At 42.6% G+C, this 17,325-nt stretch overlaps 1 protein-coding gene across 4 annotated transcripts in view; it reads left to right on the forward strand.

Annotated features, from left to right (window-relative positions):
• Positions 1-17,325, forward strand: part of LOC109905588 (A-kinase anchor protein SPHKAP) — a 149,884-nt gene that overhangs the window by 77,734 nt on the left and 54,825 nt on the right. For all 4 annotated transcript variants that reach the window (XR_004203133.1, XR_004203134.1, XM_031790638.1 and 1 more), the window contains exon 2: positions 1,466-1,564. Coding sequence is in view for 2 of the 4 variants with exons in the window: in XM_031790638.1 (XP_031646498.1) it covers positions 1,521-1,564 (44 nt within the window). In the remaining 2 variants the exon portion in view is untranslated. The remainder of the gene's footprint in view (positions 1-1,465; positions 1,565-17,325) is intronic.

Consider the following 17,325-nt stretch of genomic DNA (forward strand, 5'->3'; position numbering starts at 1 on the left):
CCATTTTACAGACTCTTTTATCTAAACAAATTACAGTCATGCGTGCACACATTTTTACATATGGGCGGTAACAGGAATCAAACCCACTTTCCTGGCATGACAAGCACCATACTCTACTAGCTGAGCTTTGAGCTATGTTTACCATGGAAATACTGTGCATTTATGTCCACCTGTTAAATCCAATTCAATCAGTGTAGATGAAGGGGAGGAGACAGGTTAAAGATGAAGGGGAGGAGACAGGTTAAAGATGAAGGGGAGGAGACAGGTTAAAGATGAAGGGGAGTAGACAGGTTAAAGATGAAGGGGAGGAGACAGGTTATAGATGAAGGGGAGGAGACAGGTTAAAGATGAAGGGGAGGAGACAGGTTAAAGATGAAGGGGAAGAGACAGGTTAAAGATGAAGGGGAGGAGACAGGTTAAAGATGAAGGGGAGGAGACAGGTTAAACAAGGATTTTTAAGCCTTGAGACAAATGAGACATGGATTGTGTCTGTGTGCCATTTAGAGTTTGCATGGGCAAGACAAAATATTGAAGTGTCTTTGAACAGGGTCTGGCAGTAGGTGCCAGGCACACTGGTTTAAATGTGTCAAGAACTGCAATACTGCTGGCTTTTCCACGCTCAACAGTTTCCCATGTGTATCAAGAATGGTCCACTACTAAAAGGACATCAAGCCAACTTGACACAACTGTGGGAAGCATTGGAGTCAATACTTTATACATCCCTGTGTGAACGCTTTTGACATCTTGTAGAGTACAGGCCCCGACGAATTGAGGCTGTTCTGAGGGCAAATATTCTCAATATTAGGAAGGTGTTCCTAATGTAGTGTAAACTCAGTGTATGTGGATGTAAATTGTTTCCAAATTAAAAGTCACATGAGTAATGTGTGTGTTATTACCCACCCTGCAGGACTGCGTTGGGGCTGGTGGGTGATTCACAGGGCATAATAACAGGGCAACATATAGCAGACTAAAATGCTCTAGCCATGAGGCACACACACACACACACAAACACACACACACACACACACACACGCTGGATTGAGAGAGGACTTGGCTCATGTCAATGTGTGAGAAAGCTAGACGTGGTCAGGCGTGTAAGAGAGCTGGGCTGATATAAGATGGTGTGTGTGTGTGTGTGTGTGTGTGTGTGTGTGTGTGTGTGTGTGTGTGTGTGTGTGTGTGTGTTGTAGATGACGATGTACTGCTGTCTTCTCACTTCCCAAGTTCCTATACCCATAATGTCACAGCAAAACACCTGCCATATGACACAAGGGAAAACCACTGTGCTGTGGTAGAGAGGTGAAGGCAGCTCCATCTGTTGCCTTCATCTATAGCAGTCACTCTGTGTGTTCATGAGCATGTGTGTGTCTGTGTGTGTGTGTCTGTGAAATATAGATGTACACAAACACTATCATCCACCATTCAATTGTATTTTATATTTACATTTTAATATTTTCCTTTGCAGGCAGAATGCAGCCCACCAGAAGATAGAGGAGAGTAAGGAGGACAAGAACTAAGAGATGCTATCGTCACTCTTCACTGTGCTCAGAAACTTCACTGAGAGGTAAGGGAAACACTCTAGTCCATCTTTGTGATCTGCTCAACTGTGTGGGGGTGGATGACAGTCTGCACTGTGGGATTCACTGGATTTGAAATGTTCCAAAGTATCCAGAACACAACCTTTAAGGTAAACAGCTTAGAAAGTTGTGAGTGGTGTTCAGTAGGCCAACTTCCCACCACATGGTGGAGTACTTTTTAGGTCCACCAATGGCAACAACATCGCTCTCCGGGCTAGATTCAGTCAGATCAAGCGTTAAACTGCCATAGTTGAGACCTGCATAGCTGATGTTTTGGCGGTGTCGGAGGTGGAACTGTGTTGGAGCTGTCAAATCGGCAGCTGCTCTTGTGATCATTGTCCTATAAGCCACACCCGTCCCAGTCACGATATAAGTTCAGAACAAGAAAGTGTATGCTATATGGAAATAATGCCGGTCAAATTGAAAATCAAGGCTTCAGAGGATTTATCTCAGTGCCACTCCGTGCAGCCAATTGCAATGTCAGCTTAAGTATCATGCCGGGAGACATTGTGGATTTGACCATTTTAACGCAGTTCTACCATCAAAACATCAGCTGTGCGGATTTCTGCTAAAGCAGATCTGATTGAACCGGACCCTAAATTGCCTCCATTCATCATGGACTAGGCAAGGCTACTTCAGGGAGGGAGGGAGAGAGGGAGGGAGGAAGCAAATGAGGGAGGAAGGTAGAGAGGGAGAGAGGGAGAGAGTGAGAGAGAGCCAGAGAGATAGAGAGATGCAAATGATAAGGCCAGTACTACTCTGTGCTGAGGCAGAGGACATAAAATGCTAATGGCTGCTGTACCTGCTGACTGAGCACACAACTCCCTAGACCCAGACCCAGACCCAGACCTAGACCAAGACAAAGACAGGACTAAGGCTGTTGAGGAGGAGGAAGGAAGAATGTAGTTGTTGTGGGTAGGTGTAAGTGGCACTGACGATGGCACTGATGCCAGTCTGTTCTGGATCATTGGGTGATGGGATGTGAGTATATCTCACCACCTTAGGGAAACAGGAGAAGCACACCAGACAGATGTGGTGATGATACTGTTGGCTAACCCACCACGGGGAAACGGCCATATCCAGAGATATCTTGATTTGACTCGAAAATATACAGATATCACATGGTCATTTCCTTTGTTCCAATATCGACTCATTCAATATCTAATTTTGGAGGTCAAACACAGGTTACTGAGTTATTTGACATTATTTGTGTTAATGACAAATCCCTGCTATTTGATGAGTATCTGATGTCTGGTAATTTCTGCTGTCATTAGGTGCCCTATGAGCTTAACCAATGATGGTGTAAAGGTCCCTTTCTCCCTGATTGTGATATGTGTGATGTATGAGCCGCTTCATGACTGACAGGAAACATTAGCATCGATGTTTGTAGCGTGAGATCCAAGGGAACTGGTACCAACTGCAGCGCCCTGTCCCTGCACCCCCAGCCGTGTGGAGGGAAGGGGGTTATGGATGAGAGGAGCCAGGGGAGAGGGCTGCCTGATGGGATAGGCACGTGGGGTGGTTGGGGGGAGAGGGGCCTAGTTAGAAGGGGCCAGGGGGGGTTGTGTTTTAATTTTCAACACTACATAAAGAGAGACCTAAGACAACAACATAGCAAGGCAGCAACACATGACAACACAGCATGGTAGCAACACAACATAACAACAACATGGTAGCAACACAACATGGTAGCAGCACAAAACATGGTACAAACATTATTGGGCACAGACAACAGCACAATGGGCAAGAAGGTAGAGACAATAATACATCACACAAAGCAGCCACAACTGTCAGTAAGAGAGTCCATGATTGAGCCTTTGAATGAAGAGATTGAGATAAAACTGTCCAGTTTGAGTGCAGGTGTGTAATCAGTGTGCTGGGGGCGTGATGGGGGATGGTTGCAGTAATTAGGAGGAAATGTGACTGGCTGCACTGGGCTCCCGCTCAGCACCAGCTGTAAGTCAGAGATTGTCCTCTCTATCTCTATTTCTTATCTCTCTTTTACTCTCTCCTCTCTTTCTTTCCTTCTCTATCTCTCTCTCTCGATTTCGCCTTCTCTCTCTCCTTCTGCGTCTTTCAGTCTCACTCCTTTGTCCTCTGCCTTTCATCCTCTACTCACCAGGGAACTGAAACCGTAAGGTTTTATTTTTATATCTGTCTAGACTGTCATTGATTGAGGTTGTAATGTCTTGTAAAGTTATATTGGGTTTACATGTCGGGTAATGGGATGAGTGTGTCTGTGTATAGGTACTAACACTGGCGCTTCGCTTTGGTCCGTCTCTGGTTTAGTGTTCCTCTGAACTAGGCTCATATCGCAGTTGATGCTTAGATGCTTGGACACACACACACACACACACACACACACACACACACACACACACACACACACACACACACACACACACACACACACACACACACACACACACACACACACACACACACACACACACACACACACACACACACGTCCTGCCCCCATCCCTCCACATACACACTCTCCCTAGCAGATGCTTAATCGTTTTGATCTGATAAAGGACAGTCCATATCTCTATTGAAGGAGACAGTTTACGTTGACTGACTTGCACAGACAACAGGACGCCTGGGGAGCCCTGGCTCTGGCCATCTGCTCCTGGCACACAGCACACTGTCACACTGTTTACAGTTTTTTTCAATTGCTAACATGCATTGGTCAAAACTGAAGTCACATTATCAGTCAGCAAAACAGAAGTGTATATGGAGCAAACTGAATAATTTTTCATTGCTTTCACACAAAATACATTCAATGACCACATTCTCCCAAATCCATGAACTCTTTACTCATTCATACTCCACCACCTGCGAAACTATATATTTGCAGCACATGTTTTCAAATGCTAACACACTGTTTCCAAAACTGTTAAAACACATTCAAAACAGAATGATGGCAAATGTTGTGCATTTCTGCAGTAACCAGATTGAAACATATAGAAAATCTCAGCAGGATATGTAATCATTCCGAACACAGCTGATAGCAATTTCAGCTGAAAGCCAACCCAAGTGTCCTGTTTTTAGTCTCGTTACCAAACAGACAAAAGAGGACGGCTTTGGAATGATTTCGTTTGGAAACATGGATCAAGGAAGACAGGTTGGTGGGGAAAGAAGAGTGTCAGGGAGAGGGAGACAGGTTGGTGGGGAAAGAAGAGTGTCAGGGAGAGGGAGACAGGTTGGTGGGGAAAGAAGAGTGGCAGGGAGAGGGAGACAGGTTGGTGGGGAAAGAAGAGTGGCAGGGAGAGGGAGACAGGTTGGTGGGGAAAGAAGAGTGGCAGGGAGAGGGAGACAGGTTGGTGGGGAAAGAAGAGTGTCAGGGAGACTGCGTGGAGGACAAAGGAGAGGAAGACCAAGAGCAGTGGCCTCTGATGAGATAAGGGCCACAATTATTGACCATGTTGTAAACTATGGTCTCTCTTTGAGAGAGGACGGTTTAAGGGTGCAACCAAATCTGCAGTGTTCAACAGTTGCATCAATAGTACGGATGTGCATCCTTCAATGATAATTGAACTACATACTACAGTACAATACAGTATGTACTGTATGTATGTACATTTTTACATGTACTGACATTTTGAAATATATTGATTTTTTGTGTGTTTTTCAGTAGGATCCAAAGGTTGCATCCCACAGGAGGGAGAGGCAGAATATTATCAGATGTGCAGGAAATTGCCATTGTTGACATGGTAATTGGCAACAATGCAATAAAACTGCAGGAAATTTGGGACAGAGTGCTGGCAGACAATATCACAATTGGGAATGTGAATACGGTCAGCACAATGACAATTGCCAGAGAAACATAAAATAAGAGTCCTAGAGAGTCCTAGAGAAACATAAAATAAGAGTCCTAGAGAGTCCTAGAGAAACATAAAATAAGAGTCCTAGAGAGTCCTAGAGAAACATAAAATAAGAGTCCTAGAGAGTCCTAGAGAAACATAAAATAAGAGTCCTAGAGAAACATAAAATACGGAGGAAGCAGTTGTACCCTTTGAGAGAAACTGTGAACGTATGAAAGAACTCTGGTATCAATATGTCCAGGTAAGATGTCTGTTCAATGACCAAACAGGGTACATACACAGCTATGCATAATGTTAGGTAGTGTAAAACTGTGGATTTACTGTATTTTAGAGAGTAATGGAGATGGAAGCCAGGCAAACTGCACATACCTTACATTCATCTTTGTGGATGAAGCTGGATTCAACCTAGCAAAACCACGCCGCAGGGGAAGAAATGTCATTGGACAGAGAGCAACCGTAGATGTCCCAGGCCAGAGAGGAGCTAACATCCCAATGTGTGCAGCACTGTCCAATGATGGTTTGCTGTTACACAAACCGCTCATTGGCCCCTACAATACAGAGAGGTTCATTTATTTTCTGCATGACCTGCATAATCGACTTGTGCCAGCGGAGGAGAGAGGGGCCAGAAACTCCCCTACCTTCGTTGTTGTGTGGGATAATGTGGCATTCCACCACGCTGCTGCAGTCACAGACTGGTTTACTGCTCATCCCAGGATGTCAGTACTATTCCTGCCTCCGTTCTCCTCCTTCCTAAACCCCATAGAGGAGTTTTTCTCTGCGTGAAGGTTAATGACCACTATCCACATGACCAGATGTCCTTACTGGAAGCCATGAACGCGGGGTGTGGAGACACTTCTCCTGAAGACTGCCAGGGTGTGGAGACACTTCTACTAAAGACTGCCAGGGTTGGATTAGACATTCCAGAAGATACTTTCCAAGATGCATCGCAAGAGAAGACATAAGACGTGATGTTGATGAGAACTTGTGGCCAAATGCAGGAGAGAGGGAGAACTAGAACCCTCACAGTACTGTACAGTATGAGTGTTATATTATACATGTTGATGAGAACTAGAACCCTCACAGTACTCTACAGTATGAGTGTTATACTATACATGTTGATGAGAACTAGAACCCTCACAGTACTGTACAGTATGAGTGATTATACTACACATGTTGGTGAGAACTAGAACCCTCACCGTACTGTACAGTATGAGTGATTATACTATACATGTTGATGAGAACTAGAACCCTCACAGTACTGTACAGTATGAGTGATTATACTATACATGTTGATGAGAACTAGAACCCTCACAGTACTCTACAGTATGAGTGTTATACTATACATGTTGATGAGAACTAGAACCCTCACAGTACTGTACAGTATGAGTGATTATACTATACATGTTGATGAGAACTAGAACCCTCACAGTACTGTACAGTATGAGTGATTATACTATACATGTTGATGAGAACTAGAACCCTCACAGTACTGTACAGTATGAGTGTTATACTATACATGTTCATGAGAACTAGAACCCTCACAGTACTGTACAGTATGAGTGATTATACTATACATGTTGATGAGAACTAGAACCCTCACAGTACTGTACAGTATGAGTGTTATACTATACATGTTGATGAGAACTAGAACCCTCACAGTACTGTACAGTATGAGTGATTATACTACACATGTTGATGAGAACTAGAACCCTCACAGTACTCTACAGTATGAGTGTTATACTATACATGTTGATGAGAACTAGAACCCTCACAGTACTGTACAGTATGAGTGTTATACTATACATGTTGATGAGAACTAGAACCCTCACAGTACTGTACAGTATGAGTGTTATACTATACATGTTGATGAGAACTAGAACCCTCACAGTACTGTACAGTATGAGTGATTATACTACACATGTTGATGAGAACTAGAACCCTCACAGTACTGTACAGTATGAGTGTTATACTATACATGTTGATGAGAACTAGAACCCTCACAGTACTGTACAGTATGAGTGATTATACTACACATGTTGAAGAGCACTAGAACCCTCACAGTACTGTACAGTATGAGTGATTATACTATACATGTTGATGAGAACTAGAACCCTCACAGTACTGTACAGTATGAGTGATTATACTATACATGTTGATGAGAACTAGAACCCTCACAGTACTCTACAGTATGAGTGTTATACTATACATGTTGATGAGAACTAGAACCCTCACAGTACTGTACAGTATGAGTGATTATACTATACATGTTGATGAGAACTAGAACCCTCACAGTACTGTACAGTATGAGTGATTATACTACACATGTTGATGAGAACTGGAACCCTCACAGTACTGTACAGTATGAGTGTTATACTATCCATGTTGATGAGAACTAGAACCCTCACAGTACTCTACAGTATGAGTGTTATACTATACATGTTGATGAGAACTAGAACCCTCACAGTACTGTACAGTATGAGTGATTATACTATACATGTTGATGAGAACTAGAACCCTCACAGTACTGTACAGTATGAGTGATTATACTATACATGTTGATGAGAACTAGAACCCTCACAGTACTGTACAGTATGAGTGATTATACTATACATGTTGATGAGAACTAGAACCCTCACAGTACTCTACAGTATGAGTGATTATACTATACATGTTGATGAGAACTAGAACCCTCACAGTACTGTACAGTATGAGTGATTATACTATACATGTTGATGAGAACTAGAACCCTCACAGTACTCTACAGTATGAGTGTTATACTATACATGTTGATGAGAACTAGAACCCTCACAGTACTGTACAGTATGAGTGTTATACTATACATGTTGATGAGAACTAGAACCCTCACAGTACTGTACAGTATGAGTGATTATACTACACATGTTGAAGAGCACTAGAACCCTCACAGTACTGTACAGTATGAGTGATTATACTATACATGTTGATGAGAACTAGAACCCTCACAGTACTGTACAGTATGAGTGATTATACTATACATGTTGATGAGAACTAGAACCCTCACAGTACTCTACAGTATGAGTGTTATACTATACATGTTGATGAGAACTAGAACCCTCACAGTACTGTACAGTATGAGTGATTATACTATACATGTTGATGAGAACTAGAACCCTCACAGTACTGTACAGTATGAGTGATTATACTACACATGTTGATGAGAACTGGAACCCTCACAGTACTGTACAGTATGAGTGTTATACTATCCATGTTGATGAGAACTAGAACCCTCACAGTACTCTACAGTATGAGTGTTATACTATACATGTTGATGAGAACTAGAACCCTCACAGTACTGTACAGTATGAGTGATTATACTATACATGTTGATGAGAACTAGAACCCTCACAGTACTGTACAGTATGAGTGATTATACTATACATGTTGATGAGAACTAGAACCCTCACAGTACTGTACAGTATGAGTGATTATACTATACATGTTGATGAGAACTAGAACCCTCACAGTACTCTACAGTATGAGTGATTATACTATACATGTTGATGAGAACTAGAACCCTCACAGTACTGTACAGTATGAGTGATTATACTATACATGTTGATGAGAACTAGAACCCTCACAGTACTCTACAGTATGAGTGTTATACTATACATGTTGATGAGAACTAGAACCCTCACAGTACTGTACAGTATGAGTGAATATACTACACATGTTGATGAGAACTAGAACCCTCACAGTACTGTACAGTATGAGTGTTATACTATACATGTTGATGAGAACTAGAACCCTTACAGTACTGTACAGTATGAGTGTTATACTATACATGTTGATGAGAACTAGAACCCTCACAGTACTGTACAGTATGAGTGATTATACTACACATGTTGATGAGAACTAGAACCCTCACAGTACTGTACAGTATGAGTGATTATACTACACATGTTGATGAGAACTAGAATCATCACAGTACTGTACAGTATGAGTGATTATACTATACATGTTGATGAGAACTAGGACCCTCACAGTACTGTACAGTATGAGTGATTATACTACACATGTTGATGAGAACTAGAACCCTCACAGTACTGTACAGTATGAGTGATTATACTACACATGTTGATGAGAACTAGAATCATCACAGTACTGTACAGTATGAGTGATTATACTACACATGTTGATGAGAACTAGAACCCTCACAGTACTGTACAGTATGAGTGATTATACTACACATGTTGTTGCTGTTTTTTGTTGTTATAATTATTAATGCAGCCCTGGAATTTCAGGAATTAGATTTTTGTTTCAACTTTTTATTTTTCACAAGTAAATTACTACATGCAAAGATATGTGTGTGTGTGTGTGTGTGTGTGTGTGTGTGTGTGTGTGTGTGTGTGTGTGTGTGTGTGTGTGTGTGTGTGTGTGTGTGCTTGCATGTAGAGAATGTGTCTACATGTGTATTTTATGAATGTTGTCCCATGATCTACACACACATATTGTGGTTTGACATAATGGTTTTGATTCATCATAGATGCTCATTCAGTCATGTCGTCAGTCATGTCGTACATGTCAGATCCCCCTTCAAACAACAAATAGTTGAAGACTTGCTACCTGGATAGAGAAGGACTCAACTTCAGTCCCAGAATAGGGTAGACCTGTGTGTTAGTTTAAAGGATTTAGCATATGTTTCGCTAATCCAATGTATTATAACCACCAGAATGCCAATTCATTGGTTTTACTGTATGGCTAGTATTTTTACAGAAGGATCTCTCTCTCTCTCAGATAAACACTCATTCCCAAGAACATTATTAGAATTTTAATCCATAATAACAAATGGTGTCTCTGCGGGTTAGCATTTAGCCAACCCACTCCCTTGCCAAGAGAATCACATAAAATCCAATAAGTATTTACACTGAGGCACTCAGACGTGGACAATAGACATTACTGGACCCGCATCAGATGTCAACACAAACACAGAAAAGGAAGAGAACGCAAACAAAGCAAACAAAAGGAGGGTGGATGGAAAATTTAACTCTTTAGAGGACAGAACAGAGAGTGAGTCAGCAGCACGTCGGACAGATGTTCCCCTCAGATTAATATTCTCACTCCCAGTGTGTGTGTGTGTGTGTGTGTGTGTGTGTGTGTGTGTGTGTGTGTGTGTGTGTGTGTGTGTGTGTGTGTGTGTGGTGTGTGTGTGTGTGTGTGTTATCCTACCACGGACTCGCTATGCTGTCTGATTTCATGCCTCCTGAGCAGCGAGAATGGAAAGACCCCTCTCCTGCAGTCATGGCACTGTCACAAGATTTTAATAAATGATACTAATAAACGGGAATATCAGTCTCTCACCGGATGACGCGATGCATGCGGCAGCAACTGGGGCTAAATTTAGCTCCACTCCCTCCCTCTTGCACAGCGAACAACAGCGATCACACTGTTTACGACCGGGGCCAATTTCTTTATGCATTTTTTAACTACGGAAGTCTTTAGTCCTATAATGTCTCTTTCGGGCTTCAATTCACCCCTCCTGGCTTTGCTGTTGTTATGTACCCTAATCAGCACGTGTCCAATGGAAAACAGCATTGAGACAGAACTTTTTTCAGACATCCACCAACCGCCCGTTCACTGTGGTCTTAATTGATCACAAATTTGATAGCAGACAATTAATAATTGAGCAGTGTTTGCTAATTAAGTCTTGGAGTGGGCTAGTGGAATACTCTATCCTGTTTCCTAAGGCACATGTAAATTGACACACCTGAGAAATAAGTGATGGGCATGCTTGATTTCGATCTGCCTCAGATAGAGTCATTTCCTCTCCTGAAAAATGCTTGATCAGATTTCAGGCTGGCGTGTGTGTACTTGCAAGCCTGTGTGTGTGTGTGTGTGTGTGTGTGTGTGTGTGTGTGTGTGTGTGTGTGTGTGTGTGTGTGTGTGTGTGTGTGTGTGTGTGTGTGTGTGTGTGTGTGTGTGTGTGTGTGTGTGTGTGTGTGTGTGTGTGTGTGTGAATACAAAAATACAAACACACAAATAGACTGTGACCTCCAACTTCGTACTCTAGTTCAGACTGATCTCTCACTATTGTCTTGTGAGTGACTCTTCAGGCCTTTCAGAGTGTTACGGTCTACTGGATGAGAACTTCTATTATCTGTAAAAGGAAACTCATTAATGTAACACATCTTAGGACTCTAAAATAAAGCCTTATCATATCCAGACCCATTTTCAAAGCCTAATCTCTGGTCCCTTGCCTTATTCTTACCCCTTTTCAGAACCCATATTCTGGATAGTTCTCATGCTAGTGGTCTGCATCTCAAATGGCACCCTATTCCATATACAGCAGTGCACTACTTTTGACCAGAGACGTAATAGGGAATATGACCCTTTGGGACACAGCCAAATCTATTTTGTCGATTGCTTTCTTGCTCTGTTTAATTCTGTTTTGTCTCACTATGGGTCTCCCATCCTCCCATCCGACTGCACTCGACACCTCTAAGCTTTTTCTTCCTGGGCAGTATTCATGTGGAACGCCTACTTTAGTCAGGGCAGACCAACCACCACACACACAACATGCACACAGAGACACATGCACTTGCTTGCAAGCACGCCCCCACACACACACACACACACGCACACACACACACCGGCATGGTACACACCTCCCTATTTCTCTCAGCGGGAGATTTTCGACAAAAACACAACCTGTCTGTCCCACTAATCAGAGTAGAGGTGTGATTGATGGACAGTGAGCAGAGTGCCTCTGGTAGTGCTTTGGGCCTGCAGGTAGGCTGGCTGGCTGCTCATCGCTCTGCCTCCCTTGGCTCCATGCCAGCCCCCCTGGCACTGCTTGTAGGCTGCAGAGACACTGACCACTGGGAGACATACAGGGGAAGGGGGCGGGGCGGGCAGGTGATCATGCAAGGGAGCGTTTAGGTAGTTGGATGGTAGGAATGTGACAATTGTCCTACTGGAGGAGAAGGAGGTAGAGGGGGGGGGGGTATGCTCATGTTTGATAGCCATTTCTACAAGGGCATTTGGAAGAGGATGTGGATAACTTACAACTATTTTTGTCACAGTAAAACAGAGGGAGGACAGAGGAAGAGGGATGGAAATCATCATGTCGTGCCATGTGGAATAAATAGACAGGACACCAGTGATACAACGTCCATCCATGTCTGGGCATAAGGATCTGTCTCTGGTTCCAAAGGTTGCTTGTTCAAAAGTTGTTTCTGATATTTTTGTTTTAAGCCTACCCCAAACCTTAACCCATACCTTAACCATTTAGAGTTAATGCCTAAACGTGACCTTGGAAAGATACAGAGAACTCACCAAACACTTTGAAATTGGACATTTGGTACAACTTCGAATTTTGACGTTTGAGAAACATGGGAGAACGTCTAATTCTGACGTGAGACTGCTTGTTGATGCAACCTGCTAACATGTACAGTGTAATAAATATATGACTCAACTCTCTCAGAAACCGCTGTAAATGGGTCAACATTCAAGGTTTCTTAGGCAAGCACAGTGAATCACTCTATATCCTATCAGCTAAAGATACCAGGTACACGTGTACCTGCACACACACACACACACACACACACACACACACACACATCACACACGCATAAGCACACAAATCACATACATACATACACACAGTCACACACACACACACCACCCGGGTATACTGGATATTATATCCATCTCCAAGGATGGGGCTTGGAGGCAGCAGCAGAGCAAACATGTACTGATGAAGAAATAGCATATTCATTCCTGATTAGTTGAATCATAATAACAGGAGATCGGCTCTACCCTATCCAAGCTGCGTTTCCTCACCTATGTAACCGATAGCTATTTTATTCTATCCAGAATGTTAACCTCTAATATGCCATAGCAATTATGCACGTTCATGTCAAATTTCAGACATGTTTATTACCATGTGTTTTTGCAGTGCATTCAAAGACTACAGCCTAATTTGCTGTGTCTCAAATGCCACCCTATTCCCATAGAGCACTATGCACCCTGGTAAAAAGTAGGGCACTATTACTATATAGGGAATAGGGTGCCATTTGGGACATACCCCATGACTGCCTACAATATTTTTGTGAGCTTGGTTAACATTTAAAGGGAGCATTCCGTTTTCTCTTCATAATCCTTATTGCTACATGGCCGGCAGCATAATGAAACCACGGGCTGCTCTTGGAAATGAGGTGGTTCGAAAGATAATAATTGATTTGGGGAGTCAAAGCAACCTGGTATTCCATTTGGTTTCCATGTTGATTCTAAACCTTAATTAAGTTTTCCGTGGCTGTCTAGCGTACTTTCTCCTCTGCTTGGAAACTGATCGCTGAATGATTAGTTGATGAGATTCTGAACTGCAGACTGAGCCCTGTTATGAACATAAGGCTTAAATGCCTCAAAGGACTTCTCACATATAACATCCACGCACAAGTTTAAAGACAAAGAAGCGAGAAATTGACAGAAAATGCTTGTGTTGGTGTTTTATACCTCTGAATCATGGTAGCACACCATTGTGGGTTTGTGTTGTTGTAAAGAAAGGAGAGGGGGAAACTGTGCAGTGAAGATGTACACACTACTTGTGTATGTATGTATGTATGTGTGTGTGTGTTTGTGTGTGCTTTCAGTGCTTTCAGAAAGTATTTATACCCCATGACTTATTCCACAGTCATCTTGGGTATGTCTGTATCAGCTTTACACATCTGGATTTGGGGATTTCCTCCCATTCTTCCTTGCAGATCTCCTGAAGCTCTGTTAAATTAGATGGGGAGCGGCTCTGTTAAATTAGATGGGGAGTCTTTCCACATACTTTCCATGGGATTCAAGTCTAGACTTTGGTTGGGCCACTCAAGGTCTTTCACATTTTTGTTCTGAAGCCATTCCAGCATTACTTTGGTTGAATGCTTGAGTCATTTCCACTCTAAGGTTGTTTGCACTCTGAAGCAGATTCTCATCAAGGATTTTCCTGAATTTGGCTCCATTCATTGCTCCCTCTATTCTCACCCGCCTCCCAGTCCCTGCCACTGAAAAGCATCCCCATAGCATGATGCTGCCACCACCATGCTTCACGCTAGGGATGGTGTTAGACAAGTGATGATCGTGCCTGGTTTTCTCCAGACATAGCACTTTGCATTCAGGCCAAAGAGTTATGATCTCAGAGTCTTTCACATGCCTTTTTGCAAACTCCAGGCATGCTGTCATGTGCCTTTTTCTCAGGATGTCTGTAGTCTGGTAACTCTCCCATAAAGCCCAGATTGGTGAAGTTCTGTAGAGGTTCTCCCATCACAGCCAAGGAACTCTGTAGTTATGTCAGAGTGGTCGTTGTGTTCTTGGTCACCTCCCTGATCGAAGGTCCTTCTTGACCGGTTGCTCAGTTTGGTCGGGCAGCCAGCTCCAGGCAGAGTCTGGGTAGTTCCATATTTTTTACATTTCCCAATGATGAGAACCACTGTGCTCTTGGAAACTTACAACACTCCAGCAACAGCTTTATACCCTTCCCCAGATATACAGTGGTTTGCGAAAGTATTCACCCCCTTGGTATTTTTCCTATTTTGTTGCCTTACAACCTGGAATTAAAATATTTTTGTGAAGGTTTGTATCATTTGATTTACACAACATTCCTACCACTTTGAAGATGCAAAATAAAAAAGTCAATACTTTCTAGAGTCACGTTTTGCAGCAATTACAGCTGCAAGACTCTTGAGGTATGTCTCTATAAGCTTGGCACATCTAGCCATTGGGATTGTTGCCCATTATTCAAGGCAAAACTGCTCCAGCTCCTTCAAGTAGGATGGGTTCCGCTGGTGTACAGCAATCTTTAAGTCATACCACAGATTCTCAATTGGATTGAGGTCTGGGCTTTGACTAGGCCATTCCAAGACACTTAAATGTTTCCCCTTAAAATGCTCAAGTGTTGCTTTAGCAGTATGCTTAGGATCATTGTCCTGCTGGAAGGTGAACCTCCGTATTAGTCTCAAATCTCTAGCGCCATCCATCATTCCTTCAATTATGACCAGTCTCTCAGTCCATGCCGATGAAAAACATCCCCACAGCATGATGCTGCCACCACCATGCTTCACTGTGGGGTTGGTGTTCTCGTGGTGATGAGAGGTTATTGGGTTTGCGCCAGACATAGCGTTTTCCTCGATGGCAAAAAAGCTCAATTTTAGTGTCATCTGACCTTTGTACCTTTTTCCATATGTTTTGGTAGTCTCCCACATGCCTTTTGGCAAACACCAAACGTGTTTGCTTATTTGTTTCTTTAAGCAATGGCTTTTTTCTGGCCACCCTTCCGTAAAGCCCAGCTCTGTGGAGTGTACAGCTTAATGTGTTCCTATGGACAGATAGTCCAATCTCCGCTGTGGAGCTTTTTAGCTCCTTCAAGGTTATCTTTGGTCTCTTTGTTGCCTCTCTGATTAATGCCCTCCTTGCCTGGTCCGTGAGTTTTGGTGGGTGGTCCTCTCTTGGCAGGTTTGTTGTGTTGCCATATTTTTTATAACCCAACCCTGATCTGTACTTCTTCACAACTTTGTCCCTGACCTGTTTAGAGAGCTCCTTGGTCTTCATGGTGCCGCTTGCTTAGTGGTGTCGCAGACTCTGGGGCCTTTCAGAACAGGTGTATATATACTGAGATCATGTGACACTTAGATTGCACACAGGTGGGCTTTATTTAATTAATTATGTGACTTCTGAAGGTAATTGGTTGCACCAGATCTTATTTAGGGGCTTCATAGCAAAGGGGGTGAATACATATGCACGCACCACTTTTCCATTTTCTATTTTTTAGATTTAAAAAAAAACAGGTAATTTTTTTCATTTCACTTCACCAACTAGGACTATTTTGTGTATGTCCATTACATGAAATTAAAATAAAAATCCATTTAAATTACAGGTTGTAATGCAACAAAATAGGAAAAACGCCAAAGGGAATACTTTTGGAAGGCATGGTATGCCTCATCACAATTCACAAATCTCCAAGGTCTACGGATAGTTCCTTGGACTTCATGGTATAGTTTTTGATTTGTCATGCACTATCCACTGTGGGACCTTATATAGACAGGTGGGTTTCTTTCTAAATCATGTCCAAATCATTGAATAGACCACATGTGGACTCAAATCAAGTTGTAGTGACGTTTCAAGGATGATCAATTGAAAATCGATGCACCTGAGCTCAATTTGGAGTGTCATGGCAAATGGGTGTCAATACTTATGTAGATGTATTTTATTTTAATTGAACCTTTATTTAACTAGGCAAGTCAATTAAGAACAAAATCTTATTTACAATGACGGCCTACCAAGAGGTGGAAGGCCTCCTGTCCGGACAGAAGCTGGGATAAAAAATGAAATATAGGACAAAACACACGTCACAACAAGAGAGACACCACAACACTACATAAAGAGAGACCTAAAGTCAACAACACAACATGGCAGCAATACAACATGACAACACAACATGACAACAGCACAACATGGTAGCAACACAGCACAACATGGTAGGAGCACAAACATAGTAAAAGCATTGTTAGGCACAGACAACTGCACGAAAGGCAAAAAGATAGAGACAACAATATATCACGCGAATCAGCCACAAGTATCAGTAAGTGTCTATGGTCGTTTTTGAATGTAGAGATGGAGATTAAACTGTCCAGTTTGACTGGTTTTTGCAGCTTGTTCCCATCGCTAGCTGCAGCAAACTGAAAAGAGGAGTGACGCATGGATGTGTGTTTTTTTGGGGGGGGATCTTTAACAGATTGTAACTGTTAGAATTAGAGAATGAGGGTTGCAGTAGGTATCTCAGATAGGGGGAAGTGAGGCCTAAGAGGATTTTATAAATAAGCATCAACCAGTGGGTCTTGCGCCAGGTGTACATAGACGACCAGTTTACAGAGGAGTATAGAGTGCAGTGATGTGTCCTATAAGGA

Source organism: Oncorhynchus kisutch, linkage group LG15, assembly GCF_002021735.2.
Source record: "Oncorhynchus kisutch isolate 150728-3 linkage group LG15, Okis_V2, whole genome shotgun sequence".
Classification (NCBI taxonomy): Eukaryota; Metazoa; Chordata; class Actinopteri; order Salmoniformes; family Salmonidae; genus Oncorhynchus; species Oncorhynchus kisutch.